We start from the raw sequence: 13,951 nt of genomic DNA on the forward strand, positions 1-13,951 counted from the left end.
TTGTCTCATGCATATTTATGTGGGTATCCTGAAAATCTGACTGGCTAGCTGTGTCCCGAGGACTGGGTTGGGAACCCCTCGGTTAGATATGTGCATAGAATCTAGGGATGAGCATTTAAGTAGGCCACGGAGCACGGTGTAAATACGTATGTGCATTATCTCCAGTTTTTAGGCACCTAAGTTTGAGCCCCGCTGTCACTTTGTGAATGGGCATTTCTGAAAGGTTCCAAGAGGTTTGCACTCAGGCACTGTTTATAGCCAAAACAAGGTATATAATTTTGAAAATCCGAACCTCATCTGGTTGACAAGAGTGCTTTGAAAGAATCTAAGTAAAATTACTTGTGCATAGGGTGGGCAATTTCTAGAGAGCCCTTTCCCCCCAGGGAACTGGCTATGAAAATTTTCCTCTGGCACTTTTTCCTCTCATGTGGGCTGTGTTCTTGGGCTCTTCCACCAGTTATTCTGCATGGTAGGTAAATACATGGCTAAGATAGCTGCATGGTTTTGCATGCATATTTTGTTCTAGGGGATAGTGGCTATCCTGTGTGTATAAATATTTGGAAATGATAGTCAAGAAACTAATGGCGCCCTTTTAAAATCTATTTTTCTCTAGTACGGAATCCATTTGAAGAAGATAACGTGGATGTGAAGTTTGTGGAAGAGACTGCGTTGAAGCAAACCACTATGCTTTTACGATTATAAAAACAATGTGATTTTATTTTTTGTAGATCCATCCAACTTTATTTATATATGTAAATGTGTATCTGTAATGAGAAAAAAGTCAGACTCCAAGAGACTTTTTAATATCTAATTCCAACAGACTAATAACTACTAGACCTAGATTGTCAGAAAATAATCTAGGACAAGTAGTCCTCCATGGCTGTGAGGTTCACTGGGCTTAGGTAGCGGAATGGAGTGAGCCATTGGGTTCCAAGGTCTTAAGATTTATTTTTTCCAGCGGAGCTGTTGGGTGGGGCCAGAGATTGGACTGTGTGACCCCTCTATCCAAAAGTGCTCTGCTCCCCTGTCATCAGATATATTTGCATATGTTTGGGAAGAAGAACCAGGTTAGTTTGGGGAGAGAAGGGTTTACAGAGAACGAAAATAGTTTTGTGGTCTTTTTTTTTTTTTTTTAGGACAATTTTGCAATTTCCAAGTTCCTGACTAGGATTCCTTATAGCACTCAGGACGTAAAGATAGCCCTGATGCAGCAAAACATCCCTTAAGCACCGAGGGTATTCACTGTAAAAGGGCCAAAGTTTAAGAATTGAAACCTGCCGGTCAGGAAAGTGCAGGGCTTGCTGAAAGAAGTAAGTCGGGAGTTGTCCACCGGGCTGAACAGTAGGGTTGTGATAAAGAGGAATTATTCTCCAATTTTACTTCTATGCGCTGTTAGAATTCTGCCTGTACGAAATAATTTCATATTGTGTAGATTATTGGATTGTTTCCTTATATCAATATTTACTTGTGAGCTACATTGAACTCAATCTTATTTGGGATAATGTGGGATACAAATGTCATAAATAAGGGAAGAAGAGCTCCATGAAAGCATGAAAGTACAGTGCAAGGGTCTGGGACCAAAGAAATGCATGCAGTTAACCAGAGCATGCACTTAACTGTTGTGACTCAAAGAAGCTTGACATCTGATAAACATAGCTACAGTACTGTTTATTATTATATGTACAGTATACATTCTCCGTTAACTGACATTAGGCTTACTTGAAGTAATTTGTACAATCTTGGGTCTGTGAGTTCCATAGACTACGTCTGCTAGACGGTTAAAAACTGTCATAGCACTGACATCCAGTGGCCTCCAGATAGGCCCGCACGGTGTTGAGACTCTCCAGCACTCTTGCAAAAGTGACATGAGGAGGTTGTTGAATTTCATCAGCATGTGCCTCGCTGCTCATTTTGTCATCTGTTCCATCATCAGCCGTTGTTGCCTGCGTGTTGGCGCATATCTCAACATCAGTGCTGTCTTCAGCTGTTTGTAGATCGTAATCAACAGCTACGTAGCGATGGAACTCCTCTTCAGTAACACCGGCTGGGATGTCAATAACCTCTTCATCTGACGCGTTTGCAACAGCTGCGTCTGTTTCGTCCCTCTCCACATCCTTAACAAAGCTTGCCCGCTTGTAGCAGTTCACAATGGTTGCCTGCGTAACGTGATTCCAGGCTTCTTTCTGCATATGTAGGGAATCCAACAGTGATAGATTAGGAGCCAGTTCAACAGCACGTTTATCCTTGCCAGTCTGGTCATCCATATAGCTCATCAGACGACATAGCACAAGAGCCCGATAATGTTGTTTGAAATTGGCTATTATGCCCTGATCCATAGGTTGGATCAGAGAGGTAGTGTTGGGTGGCAGGAAGACCACCTTGATGTTAGACAGCCTGACATCATCCCTGTGTGCAGCACAATTATCACAAAGCAGCAAATTCTGACGGTTTTGTGCCCACATTCTAGTATTTAACTTCTTTAGCCACAGCTTCAAAATTTCCCCAGTCATCCATGAATTTGCATTAGCCTCGTATGATACAGGAAGTCACTTTCTTGAAGCAACAGGGCTGTTTGCTCTTTCCAATGACGAGGGGTTCCAACATCTCACTCCCATCTATATTGCAGCAAAGGAGGATCGTCAGTCGGTCCTTCGACGTTTTACCTCCAGTAGTTTTGGCATGTCTGAATGCAAATGTTCCATCAGGAATTGCTCGCCAGTAGAGACCGTTTTCATCAGCATTGAAAATGTCACAAGGTTCAAACTCGTTCAAGATGGTAGGAAGAACTGAAACAACCCAATTTTCAGCACCAAAGTCATCAGCGTCTTGTTTCTCACCATGCTGTTTCTTGAATTTTATGCTGTTCCTCTCCTTCCATCTTTCCAACCATCCAACAGTGGCTTTGAATTCAGTTAGTCCAAGACTTTCAGCTAGCTGGTTAGCTTTCTCCATAAGCAGTGGTCCACTGACAGGAAACTGTCTGCTCCTGACTTGAGAAAACCACCGAAGAAGAGCATCTTCTACCTCCTCAGCTTTTCCCTCTCGATTTCGTTTCCATTGTGGATTTGTATTGTTTTGCCAGTCTTCCAGAAGCTGGTCTTTCTGCTTCACGGCACGTGAAATTTGACTGGGATTGACACCATATTCCTTAGCAATAGATGCTTGACTTTGTGTTCTAATTTTTTAAGAACTTCTATTGGTTCAGCCAGTGTTAGTCTTACAATTCCGCTGCGATGACGACGATGACCCTGATGTACGCTCTAACAACATTTTTTTGCTTATTCTGCCTGTGGCAGTAAATTTGAAATTTCGTTGGTTGTCATGCGCCAATCGGCTTCCATATTCCATGCATGCGCTTATGTGGAGTCTTTCCTGCAGAGGAGCGGTCTTGAACCATGCATATAAGTGAATCTTGCACTTATCAGTGGTGCGCTAAACCGAAGTTTGTCCCCATAGAAACTGATGGTGCCAAAAACGGGACCGAGGTACTGCATGCAGTTAAACAGAGCATGCGCTTATCCGACGTGCACTTAAATGGAGTGCCCTGTATTTATCAGGGGTGAAAGTGAACAGTGGTGGCAACAGCACTCACAGAGGAGGCATGTGTCAGGGTCCCATAATGCAATGGCCACATTAGAAATGGCATAATTTGCAACCTATCGCACAATCAACAAACCTGAAGCTCCCTCACCCACCTGATTGCATCACCTGAAGAAAACTACAGGTTTGGTTGTCTGTCCCAGCTGCTTGTGAAGAATTGTTTTGCCTCATGCTCCAGCCTCTCCCTTTCCAGGCAGTTGGCAGGGAATGGGAGGGGAGGATCAAGGCTGAGGCAGAAGCAGAGAAGAGCCAAGCCACCCTGCTTCCTTCCTCTCTTCCTGTTCCTCCCCACTGTTCTATTGTAGGGGATAACAAGGGAGGGGCAAGCTTGAAGTGGACAGAACAAGATATCTGTGTTTGATCTCTAAAAGTTCCTTTTTAACCCCCCCCCCACACACACACACACACCAAAAGTAACAGCAAAAATGGTTTTAATTTAATTTTTGGATGGAATGGTGTCCCATCATCTGTATGCAAAGTTCCTCACACTGGTTTAACCATACACCTGCCGACAACAACCTGGATGTATTTTGGACATCTGCAGCTCCTTGTATTCCACAGTTGCCAGAGAGAAAGTCTTAATTTGAATTAACAGTTGGACAAAGTCTGCACACAGAAGCTTATAATCCTCAGAAAGAGGAGGACTTTCTTTAAGGATGGCTGTACTATTTCATTTCAAAACAAAAGTGACTTTTCACACTTCAGAGTTTGTAATTATGTTGACTTCTGTATATGGTGAATTTTTGTATATAGTTTAAAATATTGCTGAAAAATATTGTTGAAGTTTTCCATTAAAAACTGACTTTCTTTACATCATGAGATATGTGAAACTTTGTGCAAAATGATGCAAATCTATCAGGTCCATTCATTCATTCATTTTGAGTATTTATATACCGCGTATACCTAAGCAGTTTACAGTTTCAATTTACAGGTACTGGGTCTGTCCCTAATGGGTCACAGTCTAGGTAGTACATTTGTACTACTGTTGTACCTGGGGCAGTGGAGAATTAAGTGATCACATCACATACATCAAAGGTAGGAAAAGATTAAAATAGATCACACACTCCAAAGTATATGCACAGAGGTTTGAAACAAATCTGTGGTTACAGCTGTTTTGCAGCAGACTAGCAGTGGCACTGAGCAGCGACGAGTCTCACCACTGAGCTGGTTCACTCCTGCTGCACAGCCAGTTCAGTGCCTTTGTGGGATTCAACCTTTTAAATATGAAATTACAGACCTGCTGCTGGTAATCTGTTACTTATCATTGAACTCTGCTACTGTACCCAAGGGCTAGAGAGTAGCCAGTGTAATACCACATTAAAAAAAAAAAAAAAGGCTCAAAGGTAATCCAGTAAGCCAAAGATTAGTAGCCCTGATGTGAAGCAGGAAAAAAAAAAATTAGAAACAGCTACTGAAAATACAGGGGCCCTTGTACTAAGCTATGTCAAGCAGTTAGCATAGATTTTGCCATACAGCAGCCATGAGTGTGGACTTGTGATAATGATTGGCCTGTGTTAAAACAGCAAGCATGGTTAAAAGCAAAGAAATAAACCACTAGCTATTTAAGACAAGTTGAGAGTGTGATGGGGAGAAGTGTAGACCTGGCCAGCTGTGACAACGCATAGGTTGGTGCCATGCAGTAGCTGTCCAAAGAAATGACCCTTTAAACCATGGCAATACATTCTCTTGATCTGATCTCTGCCAAAGGCTATTCGCGCCCCTTCAGAGTGGCAACACTCCAAAATGTAACCCAATGACCCCTTCCTGGGACTTAACCAGGCACTTCCTGGTGGGTCTAGTATTCTGAGATGAGTGGAACCCCTGCAATCCCATCCCAGAGCAGCTCTAGGTTCATAATGGCAGCCATGATCCCTAGTTGTAGTCTCACAGTACTACCACTAGGGGTCATCATGGGGGAATGTTCTTTGCCCTAGCACCACCTGACAGGCATAGATAGCTTGGGAGCACATGAGCTATCTCCCAGAACATGTAACATGATGCTTGTGTGGTATATGCAGGGCAGATGCTTGGCTCTCCCTCTGCGTTTTACCCCATGGGCTTTGCACTTATCTGACCATAACCTTTGCAGTTAAGGTGCAGTGAATACAAAAGGTTACCATTCTTCAGTAAAAGGGCTCCGGAATTAACAAACCATATGGATAAATGTGGCTTAATAAGGGGAAAGCTAATGTAGAGATTCCAAGGGGGAGTCATAGTTAATCTATTAGAATATTTTTCTTTCAATTGATTTTTTTTTTCAAAACGTTCCATCAAACATATAAACGGCAAGTGACCGTACTCACTTGCAAATGCGCAGTACAGACTTCCCTCTCTGTCCCGCCCTCACGTCAAGATGTCATGACATCAGAGGGCGGAACAGAGAGGGAAATGGAGTCGAATTGTCGGACGCTGCCACCGCTGCCTGGAAAGAAACATCGCGTGAAACAACCTCCACTCTCCCCCCCATTCCCGCTCCCGCCCCCCTCCTTATCGGGCCCCCTGCACTGACCTGACAGCGCCTCTCACCTCCATGTGGAAGCGCTGCAGGCAGCAGCAGAGCGATCTGCTGCTGCCTGTAGTGCTTTCACACCAAAGTGGGAGGGCAGGTGGGAGAGGCCATGGTTGCTGGACTTGGGGTGAGAGCAGGGCACAGAGGAGGGTTGCTGGGGAGGGGGGAGGCCAAGGGAAAGAGGAGGGTCGCTGGATATGGGGGGGGAGGATCGGTGGACGGGGTGAGGCCAGGGGAGAGAGGAGGGCTGCAATACTCGCCCGTTTTTACGGGCTTAACGGCTAGTATTATATAAAACGAACCATGAGACACCCATAAATGTGAAATAACAACAGAAACCATGTAATATCAGCACAGATTCTAATCTATTAGAATTTATTGAATATGTAAATCAGCATGTGACTATGATTTTCAGAAGCACATTCCCAGTATGCACATCTGAAACTAAAATCTCTGCATACGTATGGATAGACAGACAGCCACCCTCCCTAATAGGGACTCTCACATAAGAGAAATATGCCTAAAAATGAAACAAAAAATACTAAAGAAATGAAAGTATTAAGTATTTAAGAAATTAAACAGAATTTAAATGACACAAACATTTGTCTTCACACCCCTATTGCAAATGGGATGCTGAGCTTGATGGACTGTTGATCAGCCCCAATCGCAGCCAGCTCCGTGAGTGCTTGAGCACCTTAGGTGGCAGAGCCGGTGGTTGAGAGGCAAGGATATTGCTGGACAGACTTATATGGTCTGTCCCAGAGCCGGTGGTTGGGAGGCAGGGATAGTGCTGGGCAGACTTGTACAGTCTGTGCCCTGAAAATGACAGATACAAATCAAGGTAAGGTATACACAAAAAGTAGCACATATGAGTTTATCTTGTTGGGCAGACTGGATGGACCGTGCAGGTCTTTTTCTGCTGTCATCTACTATGTTACTTCACATTGAACAAATTCCTTGAGCTTGTCCAGGGAATGGTAATTTCCATTGGATTTAGCACCCTCAAAAAGTTTGAAAAGTTGGCTCCTATGGCCCCAATAAACCATTACATATATTTTATGTTATGAAAAAGAGAGGTGTGGTAGCCGTGTTAGTCCACTTTTAAAGGTTATCAATAGAAAATCAAACAAAATAAAACATGGAAAAGAAAATAAGATGATACCTTTTTTATTGGACATAACTTAATACATTTCTTGATTAGCTTTCGAAGGTTTCCCTTCTTTGTCAGATGGGAAATAAGCAAATGTTGGTAGATGACAGTATGTATAAGTGAAACATCAAAGCATTTCAGTGGCAGTCTAACAGGATGGGGGTGGATAGGTGAGAGACAGGGAGATATGCATGGAGACAGGAGGGTGACAAAACAAAGCAGTACATTTTTATGGTTTATAATGGGCTAGAAAACCCAGATCTTTGTTATGAAAAAGAAAGTTTGTTATTTTCCCCAAAAAACTGTAAATGCACTGGTTCTTGAATAAAGGACTCGTGGGAGGGGAGGGATCCAGATTAGCCCAACAGGGTTGCTCCTGGAGTAAAATCGGGTGGTAAGCTGTTAAATTCAAAAAATCTGAAGGCGAATCTGTAGGAAATTGCAATCTTAATATCAGTGATTTTTTTTCCTCAAAAAAACTTGCAAGATCAGTGGCAGAAAGAGATGGTAAAAAAGAAGAATCTGATGGATCATTAAATAAAGTATGGAGAATTTGAAATTGCATTTGAGTAGTATTTAGATCCTGAAACTATTTTCATAGTATAATAATCTCACTTTGCATTTAGAATAGAACATAGTAACATAGTAAATGACAGCAGAAAAAGACCTGCATGGTCCATCCAGTCTGCCCAACAAGATAAACTCACGTGTGCTACTTTTTGTATATACCCTGCTTTGATTTGTACCTGTCCTTTTCAGGGCACAGACCGTATAAGTCTGCCCAGCACTATCCCCACCTCCCAACCACCAGTCCCGCCTTCCACCACCGGCTCTGGCACAGACCGTATAAGTCTGCCCAGCACTATCCCCACCTCCCAACCACCAGCCCCGCCTTCCACCACTGGCTCTGGCACAGACCGTATAAGTCTGCCCAGCACTATCCCCACCTCCCAACCACCAGTCCCGCCTTCCACCACCGGCTCTGGCACAGACCGTATAAGTCTGCCCAGCACTATCCCCGCCGTCCAACCATCAGCCCCGCCTCCCACCACTGGCTCTGGCACAGACCGTATAAGTCTGCCCAGCACTATCCCCGCCTCCCGCCACCGGCTCTGCCACCCCATCTCGGCTAAGCTCCTTAGGATCCATTCCTTCTGAACAGGATTCCTTTATGTTTATCCCATGCGTGTTTGAATTCCGTTACCGTTTTCATTTCCACCACCTCCCGCGGGAGGGCATTCCAAGCATCCACTATTCTCTCCGTGAAAAATACTTCCTGACATTTTTCTTGAGTCTGCCCCCCTTCAATCTCATTTCATGTCCTCTCGTTCTACCGCCTTCACACCTCCGGAAAAGGTTCGTTTGCGGATTAATACTTTTTAAATATTTGAACGTCTGTATCATATCACCCCTGTTTTATAATCAGCGATAGCAGCCTTCCAAGTGGTCCTATCTGAGTCTGATCTAGGTTTAAGCCTGGCCCTTTCCAACATTTGACATTCCAAAAAGTGATGTGTATTCATGTATTAAGGTGTCAAAGGTGAACTGAACAGGACACACAGGTGCTATGCTTGGCTCTGCTTCTGTGAGTGATTTGGAAGGAATGTGGCTCAGACCCTGTCATTGGATTAGGATAGGAAAGATACAAATTTTTGGCTGGAAAAAAAATGTTGCCTAACAGCAGGAAAAAGCTGTGCAGAAGTTGTACAAGTAGTTCTTCACGAGGTCAGTGCATGAATGTCGGTCAATCGATGCAGCCCAATGTTTTAAACTGAGAAGGTTGTTCGGGCCAGTGGGTAGAATATGAAAAAGAGGGTCAGAAGCCTTTAAAAGGTTGTGAAGGTTTGATAACGAAGATTTAAACAAACCAAGGGGCCCTTTTATGAAGCACCAGCCCAACGTGGGCACCAGCGGTAGTGCCATCCCCAGTGTGCGGTATTTTTGGCACTAGTGGAAATATTTGAAAAGTATTTCTGCAGGGAATTACCCAGTGGTAATTGGGCAGCACCGTGCGCTGGCTGGTTACCACCAGGCTGGCGTGGGAGCCCTTACTGCCACCTCAATGGGTGGCAGTAAGTGCTCCCCCCCTGCATGGCCATAAGGTAAGTGCAATCTTACTGCATGGTCATTTCTCTTTTTTTTTGGCCTTTTTACCCGCTGTGGTAAAAAGGGCCTCAGCGCATGGCAAAAATGGCCCCTTTTACCGCAGTTTAGGGCCCAAAGAGAAGAAAGAACTATTAAAATATAGTGGAATGTCCTGATAGAAGCTCTTCCTTGGGTTATTACACATATTTTAGCTTTACAAAATATTAATACAAGTTTTAGTTCTTATTAGAAAATGGTTAGGGAGATTTGGATGCCATTTTGAACCCAGCTGCTAAAGGAGCAGGATTGACTGGAGCTTGTTCTTACCTCTCCTCCCCTCCCATTCTATCCCCCCCACTAGCAACCTGGGAAATCCCTGAGAGCTGCAGGGAGAGATTGAGGGATAGGAGGGATTTGCAGGTACTTAGTGGTGGGGGGGGGGGGGGGGGGGAATGAGAGGTTTTTTCCTAGTAGCCCTGACTTATGATCCTGCAATCTTTACATTGCTGTAGCCAGGAACATCCTGGCTGGGCCAGTCACTAACCTGTAGTACTCAGATCCTGCAGAGGTAAATTGGGCTGCATTAAACTTATGATTTTTGCTGCAGCTTAGTAACTACCTTCCATAAATTGATATATAAGAAAACTATGTTAAAAATCTGCCTATGTTTGTAACTGTTTTTTTAAACTTCTGCACTAAATTTTTTTTTTTTTTTTTTACTTTTTCCATGTAATAATGTAATGATACAACTACAGTAACACAAATGAGTGTGGGATTACCAAAGCACACAGCCACAACTCAAACTTAATCCCCACGTATCACTATGAAACTCTAATGTATTTCCAATGACAAAGGAAGGAAAAGCCTCAAAGTAGCTCATATAGAGCTATGTTGATCTGAAAATATCCTTACTTAATCATAGGCAAAAGTAACATCTTTTATAATCACAGTGCTCAAAATTTTTTTTTTTTTACAAAGGCACTTATCTTCTAAATTTATTTAGAAGATAAGTGCCTTTGTAAAAAAAAAAAAATGGAGCACAGAGACGGCATGTGCTGGATGTCTCAAAATGCTGCCTTGCCCCCCAGGCCAACAGTGGCCAGCGTTTCATTAAAACTGCTTCAGGGAACAATTATAATAAAACTCCGTTCAATAGGTCATAAATAGGGGATGTACGTGGAGCAAAATAAAAACCAGTGCATGCTCATTTTCGGCCTGAGACCGTACCGCCACCCATTGACTTATTGGTAAGGTCTCATGCGCTACCCAGGTGGTAGGCATGCAGCATGCACACACAGCCATCTACCACCGGGTAAATCCATGCGGTAGAAAATATTTTCTACCACGTTTTTTCAGTGCACGCCAAATGCAGAATTACTGTCCGGGGCATGCAGTAGCTAGAAGGTAATGCCCTTTAATGAGATGACTCAAGGTCACTTAGCATCATCACTGTATAAGCATTTTATAAAGAATAACCCTAAAGATGATACTGGTTTTAAAACATGGGAAGTAGTTTTGGGCTTTGAAATTTCTTTGGACCAAAATTTCTTTGGTCATCTACAACTAGAATTTTGTCTTCAGTCAGTAGTTTACAATCAATGTACTTCCACAAACAAATGTGTGTAGCAGGACTTTCAGATTCTAATCTGTGCTGGTCATGCCAAGGGGCTCATTTTCAAAGCACTTAGACTTACAAAGTTCCATAGGTTACTATGGGGTTCATTTTCAAAAGAGAAAAACGACTAAAAAGTGGCATAATGCAGAATTTGTATATTTTTCTCACAAAAAGTCCAAATCGGTATTTTTGAAAACTATTTTTCAGACTTTTTCTATGCTGTTTGTCTGCAGTGCATCCAAATCTCAAGGGGGTGTGTCGGAGGGTGTGTCATGGGCGGAATTTGGGCATTCCTAAGACAGACGTTTTTCATCCATAATGCAACAAAACTAAAAGTAAGACATTTTCAGCTAGACCTGTTTTTATAATGAATAAGGCACAAAAAGATGCCTTAAATGACCAGATGACCACTGGAGGGAATCAGGGATGACCCCCCCAAAACCCTCCTAGTGGTCACTGACCGCCTTCCTAACCCCCCCAAAATGTGAATAAAAATTACTACTACTACTACTATTTAGCATTTCTATAGCGCTACAAGGCGTACGCAGCGCTGCACAAACATAGAAGAAAGACAGTCCCTGCTCAAAGAGCTTACAATCTAATAGACAAAAAATAAATAAAGTAAGCAAATCAAATCAATTAATGTGAACGGGAAGGAAGAGAGGGAGGGTAGGTGGAGGCGAGTGGTTACAAGTGGTTACGAGTCAAAAGCAATGTTAAAGAGGTGGGCTTTCAGTCTAGATTTAAAGGTGGCCAAGGATGGGGCAAGACGTAGGGGCTCAGGAAGTTTATTCCAGGCGTAGGGTGCAGCGAGATAGAAGGCGTGAAGTCTGGAGTTGGCAGTAGTGGAGAAGGGAACAGATAAGAAGGATTTATCCATGGAGCGGGGTGTAGGGAAGGACGAGTGTGGAGAGATACTGGGGAGCAGCAGAGTGAGTACATTTATAGGTTAGTAGAAGAAGTTTGAACAGGATGCGAAAACGGATAGGGAGCCAGTGAAGCGACTTGAGGAGAGGGGTAGTATGAGTAAAGCGACCCTGGCAGAAGACGAGACGGGCAGCAGAGTTTTGAACCGATTGGAGAGGGGAGAGGTGACTAAGTGGGAGGCCAGCAAGAAGCAGATTGCAGTAGTCTAAATGAGAGGTGACAAGGGTGTGGATGAGGGTTTTGGTACAGTGCTCGGAAAGAAAGGGGCGGATTTTACGGATGTTGTAAAGAAAGAAACGACAGGTCTTGGCGATCTGCTGGATATGAGCAGAGAAGAGTCAAAGATGACCCCAAGGTTTCGAGCTGAGGAGACAGGGAGAATGAAAGAGCCATCAACAGAAATAGAAAATGGGGGGAGTGGGGAGGTGGGTTTGGGGGGAAAAATGAGAAGTGCGGTTTTGGTCATGTTTAATTTCAGGTGGCATTGAGACATCCAGACAGCAATGTCAGACAAGCACGCTGAAACTTTGGTTTGGATGCAAGGTGAGATATCAGGGGTAGAAAGGTAGATTTGGGAGTCATCAGCATACAGATGGTAGGAAAAGCCATGGGATGAGATTAATGAACCAAGGGAAGAAGTGTAGATAGAAAAGAGGAGGGGACCAAGAACAGAACCCTGAGGTACGCCGACAGGCAGAGGGATAGAAGTAGAAGAGGATCCACCAGAGTGAACACTAAAGGTGTGGAGGGAGACGTAGGAAGAGAACCAGGAAAGGACAGAGCCTTGGAATCCAAGTGAGGACAGGGTGTCGAGAAGTATGCTGTGATCGACAGTGTCAAAAGCACCAGCCTCTATGACAGCCTCAGATGTTAAAGTGAGGTCTATTAGAGCAGCATCAGGTCCCCAGAGTAATGTAGTGGTCAGTGCAGTGTACAATGGAGTGGTGGACTTGGGTCCTCTCCCTCTACATGTCACACTTGTGCTGGAAACTGTGACCACTCTCAAAGTCACCAAAACCCTATTGTACCCACATATAGGTGTCCCATTCACCCATAAGGACTATTGTAGTGCTGTACAGTGGGGGGGGGGGCAGTAGGTTTTGGGTGGGTTTTGGAGGTCTCAAGGACAAGATAAGGGAGCAAAGGTGAGATGTGTACCTGGCAGCATTTTTATAAAGTGCACAGAAGTGCCCCCTAGGGTACCCAATTGCTCTCCTGGAATGTCTGGGGGACCAGTCTTCTAAAAATGCTGACTCCGCCTATAGGCTTGATTTTCTACATTTTGCACTTATTCGTTTTTTTTTTTTTTGTAAATGTACCAAGAAACAAAACTTCCAAAGCACAAAATCTTGTTCAAAACAGTATTTAAAAAAAAAAAAAAAAACAACAAACATTTTTCTTCTTCAAAAATGACCTTCTTACCAATTTGGATTTTGGATGTTTTGTGCAAAACATCCAAAGTCGGATTTAGACATCGTATCAAAAATGTCCCCTCCACATAACTTTGTAAATCTAAGTGCTTTGAAAATATGCCTCCAAGTCTCTCAAGGGTACTTTATCACGTATGATGTATGAATGTGCTCATACCTTTCAATTTTGGAAAGATGTTTGGTCAATAATCACAAAAATGCTTTCTCTTCAAATAGAGCTATTAAGGCCATTAATCTTTTTAAAATCTAATATTAAACACTCCGATTTGCAGTCTAAATTATTTGAAATTCTTATCACAGTTTTTTCTCAAATTGATCTTTTCCAATTGGAAAACTAATCATCTTTTGAATGTTAATTTTTTGTGGCAATCTGTGCTACAATGTTGTACATTTGAAATGTTGATAGTGGAAAAATTAGGGACTTCTGTTAGTAAACAGTATATTTGGTCCAGTCTGGAAAATGAGCTAAATACCTCCACTGCTTAATGAAAACAAATTAGAATTATGCTGTTGAGCTGCTTTTTCCCAAGACTTCACAATTACAATGTCAAAATATTTGCAAACTTTCTGTACTTGTTGCTATGCCTAATTGAGTCAATACTGTTTGTTCTTGTCTATTTGTATTCTCTTAAAAA

The 13,951-nt window shown here is 43.0% G+C and overlaps 1 protein-coding gene across 2 annotated transcripts in view; it reads left to right on the top strand.

Annotated features, from left to right (window-relative positions):
* GSAP (gamma-secretase activating protein) overlaps positions 1 to 1,631 on the top strand; it is a 120,318-nt gene extending 118,687 nt beyond the window's left edge. For both annotated transcript variants that reach the window (XM_030217086.1, XM_030217087.1), the window contains one exon: positions 614 to 1,631. In XM_030217086.1, coding sequence (XP_030072946.1) covers positions 614 to 702 — 89 coding nt within the window. In that variant the 3' untranslated portion in view covers positions 703 to 1,631. The remainder of the gene's footprint in view (positions 1 to 613) is intronic.
* The last annotated feature ends 12,320 nt before the right edge of the window (positions 1,632 to 13,951 follow it).

The sequence above is a fragment of the Microcaecilia unicolor genome, chromosome 10, assembly GCF_901765095.1.
Source record: "Microcaecilia unicolor chromosome 10, aMicUni1.1, whole genome shotgun sequence".
Lineage (NCBI taxonomy): Eukaryota > Metazoa > Chordata > Amphibia > Gymnophiona > Siphonopidae > Microcaecilia > Microcaecilia unicolor.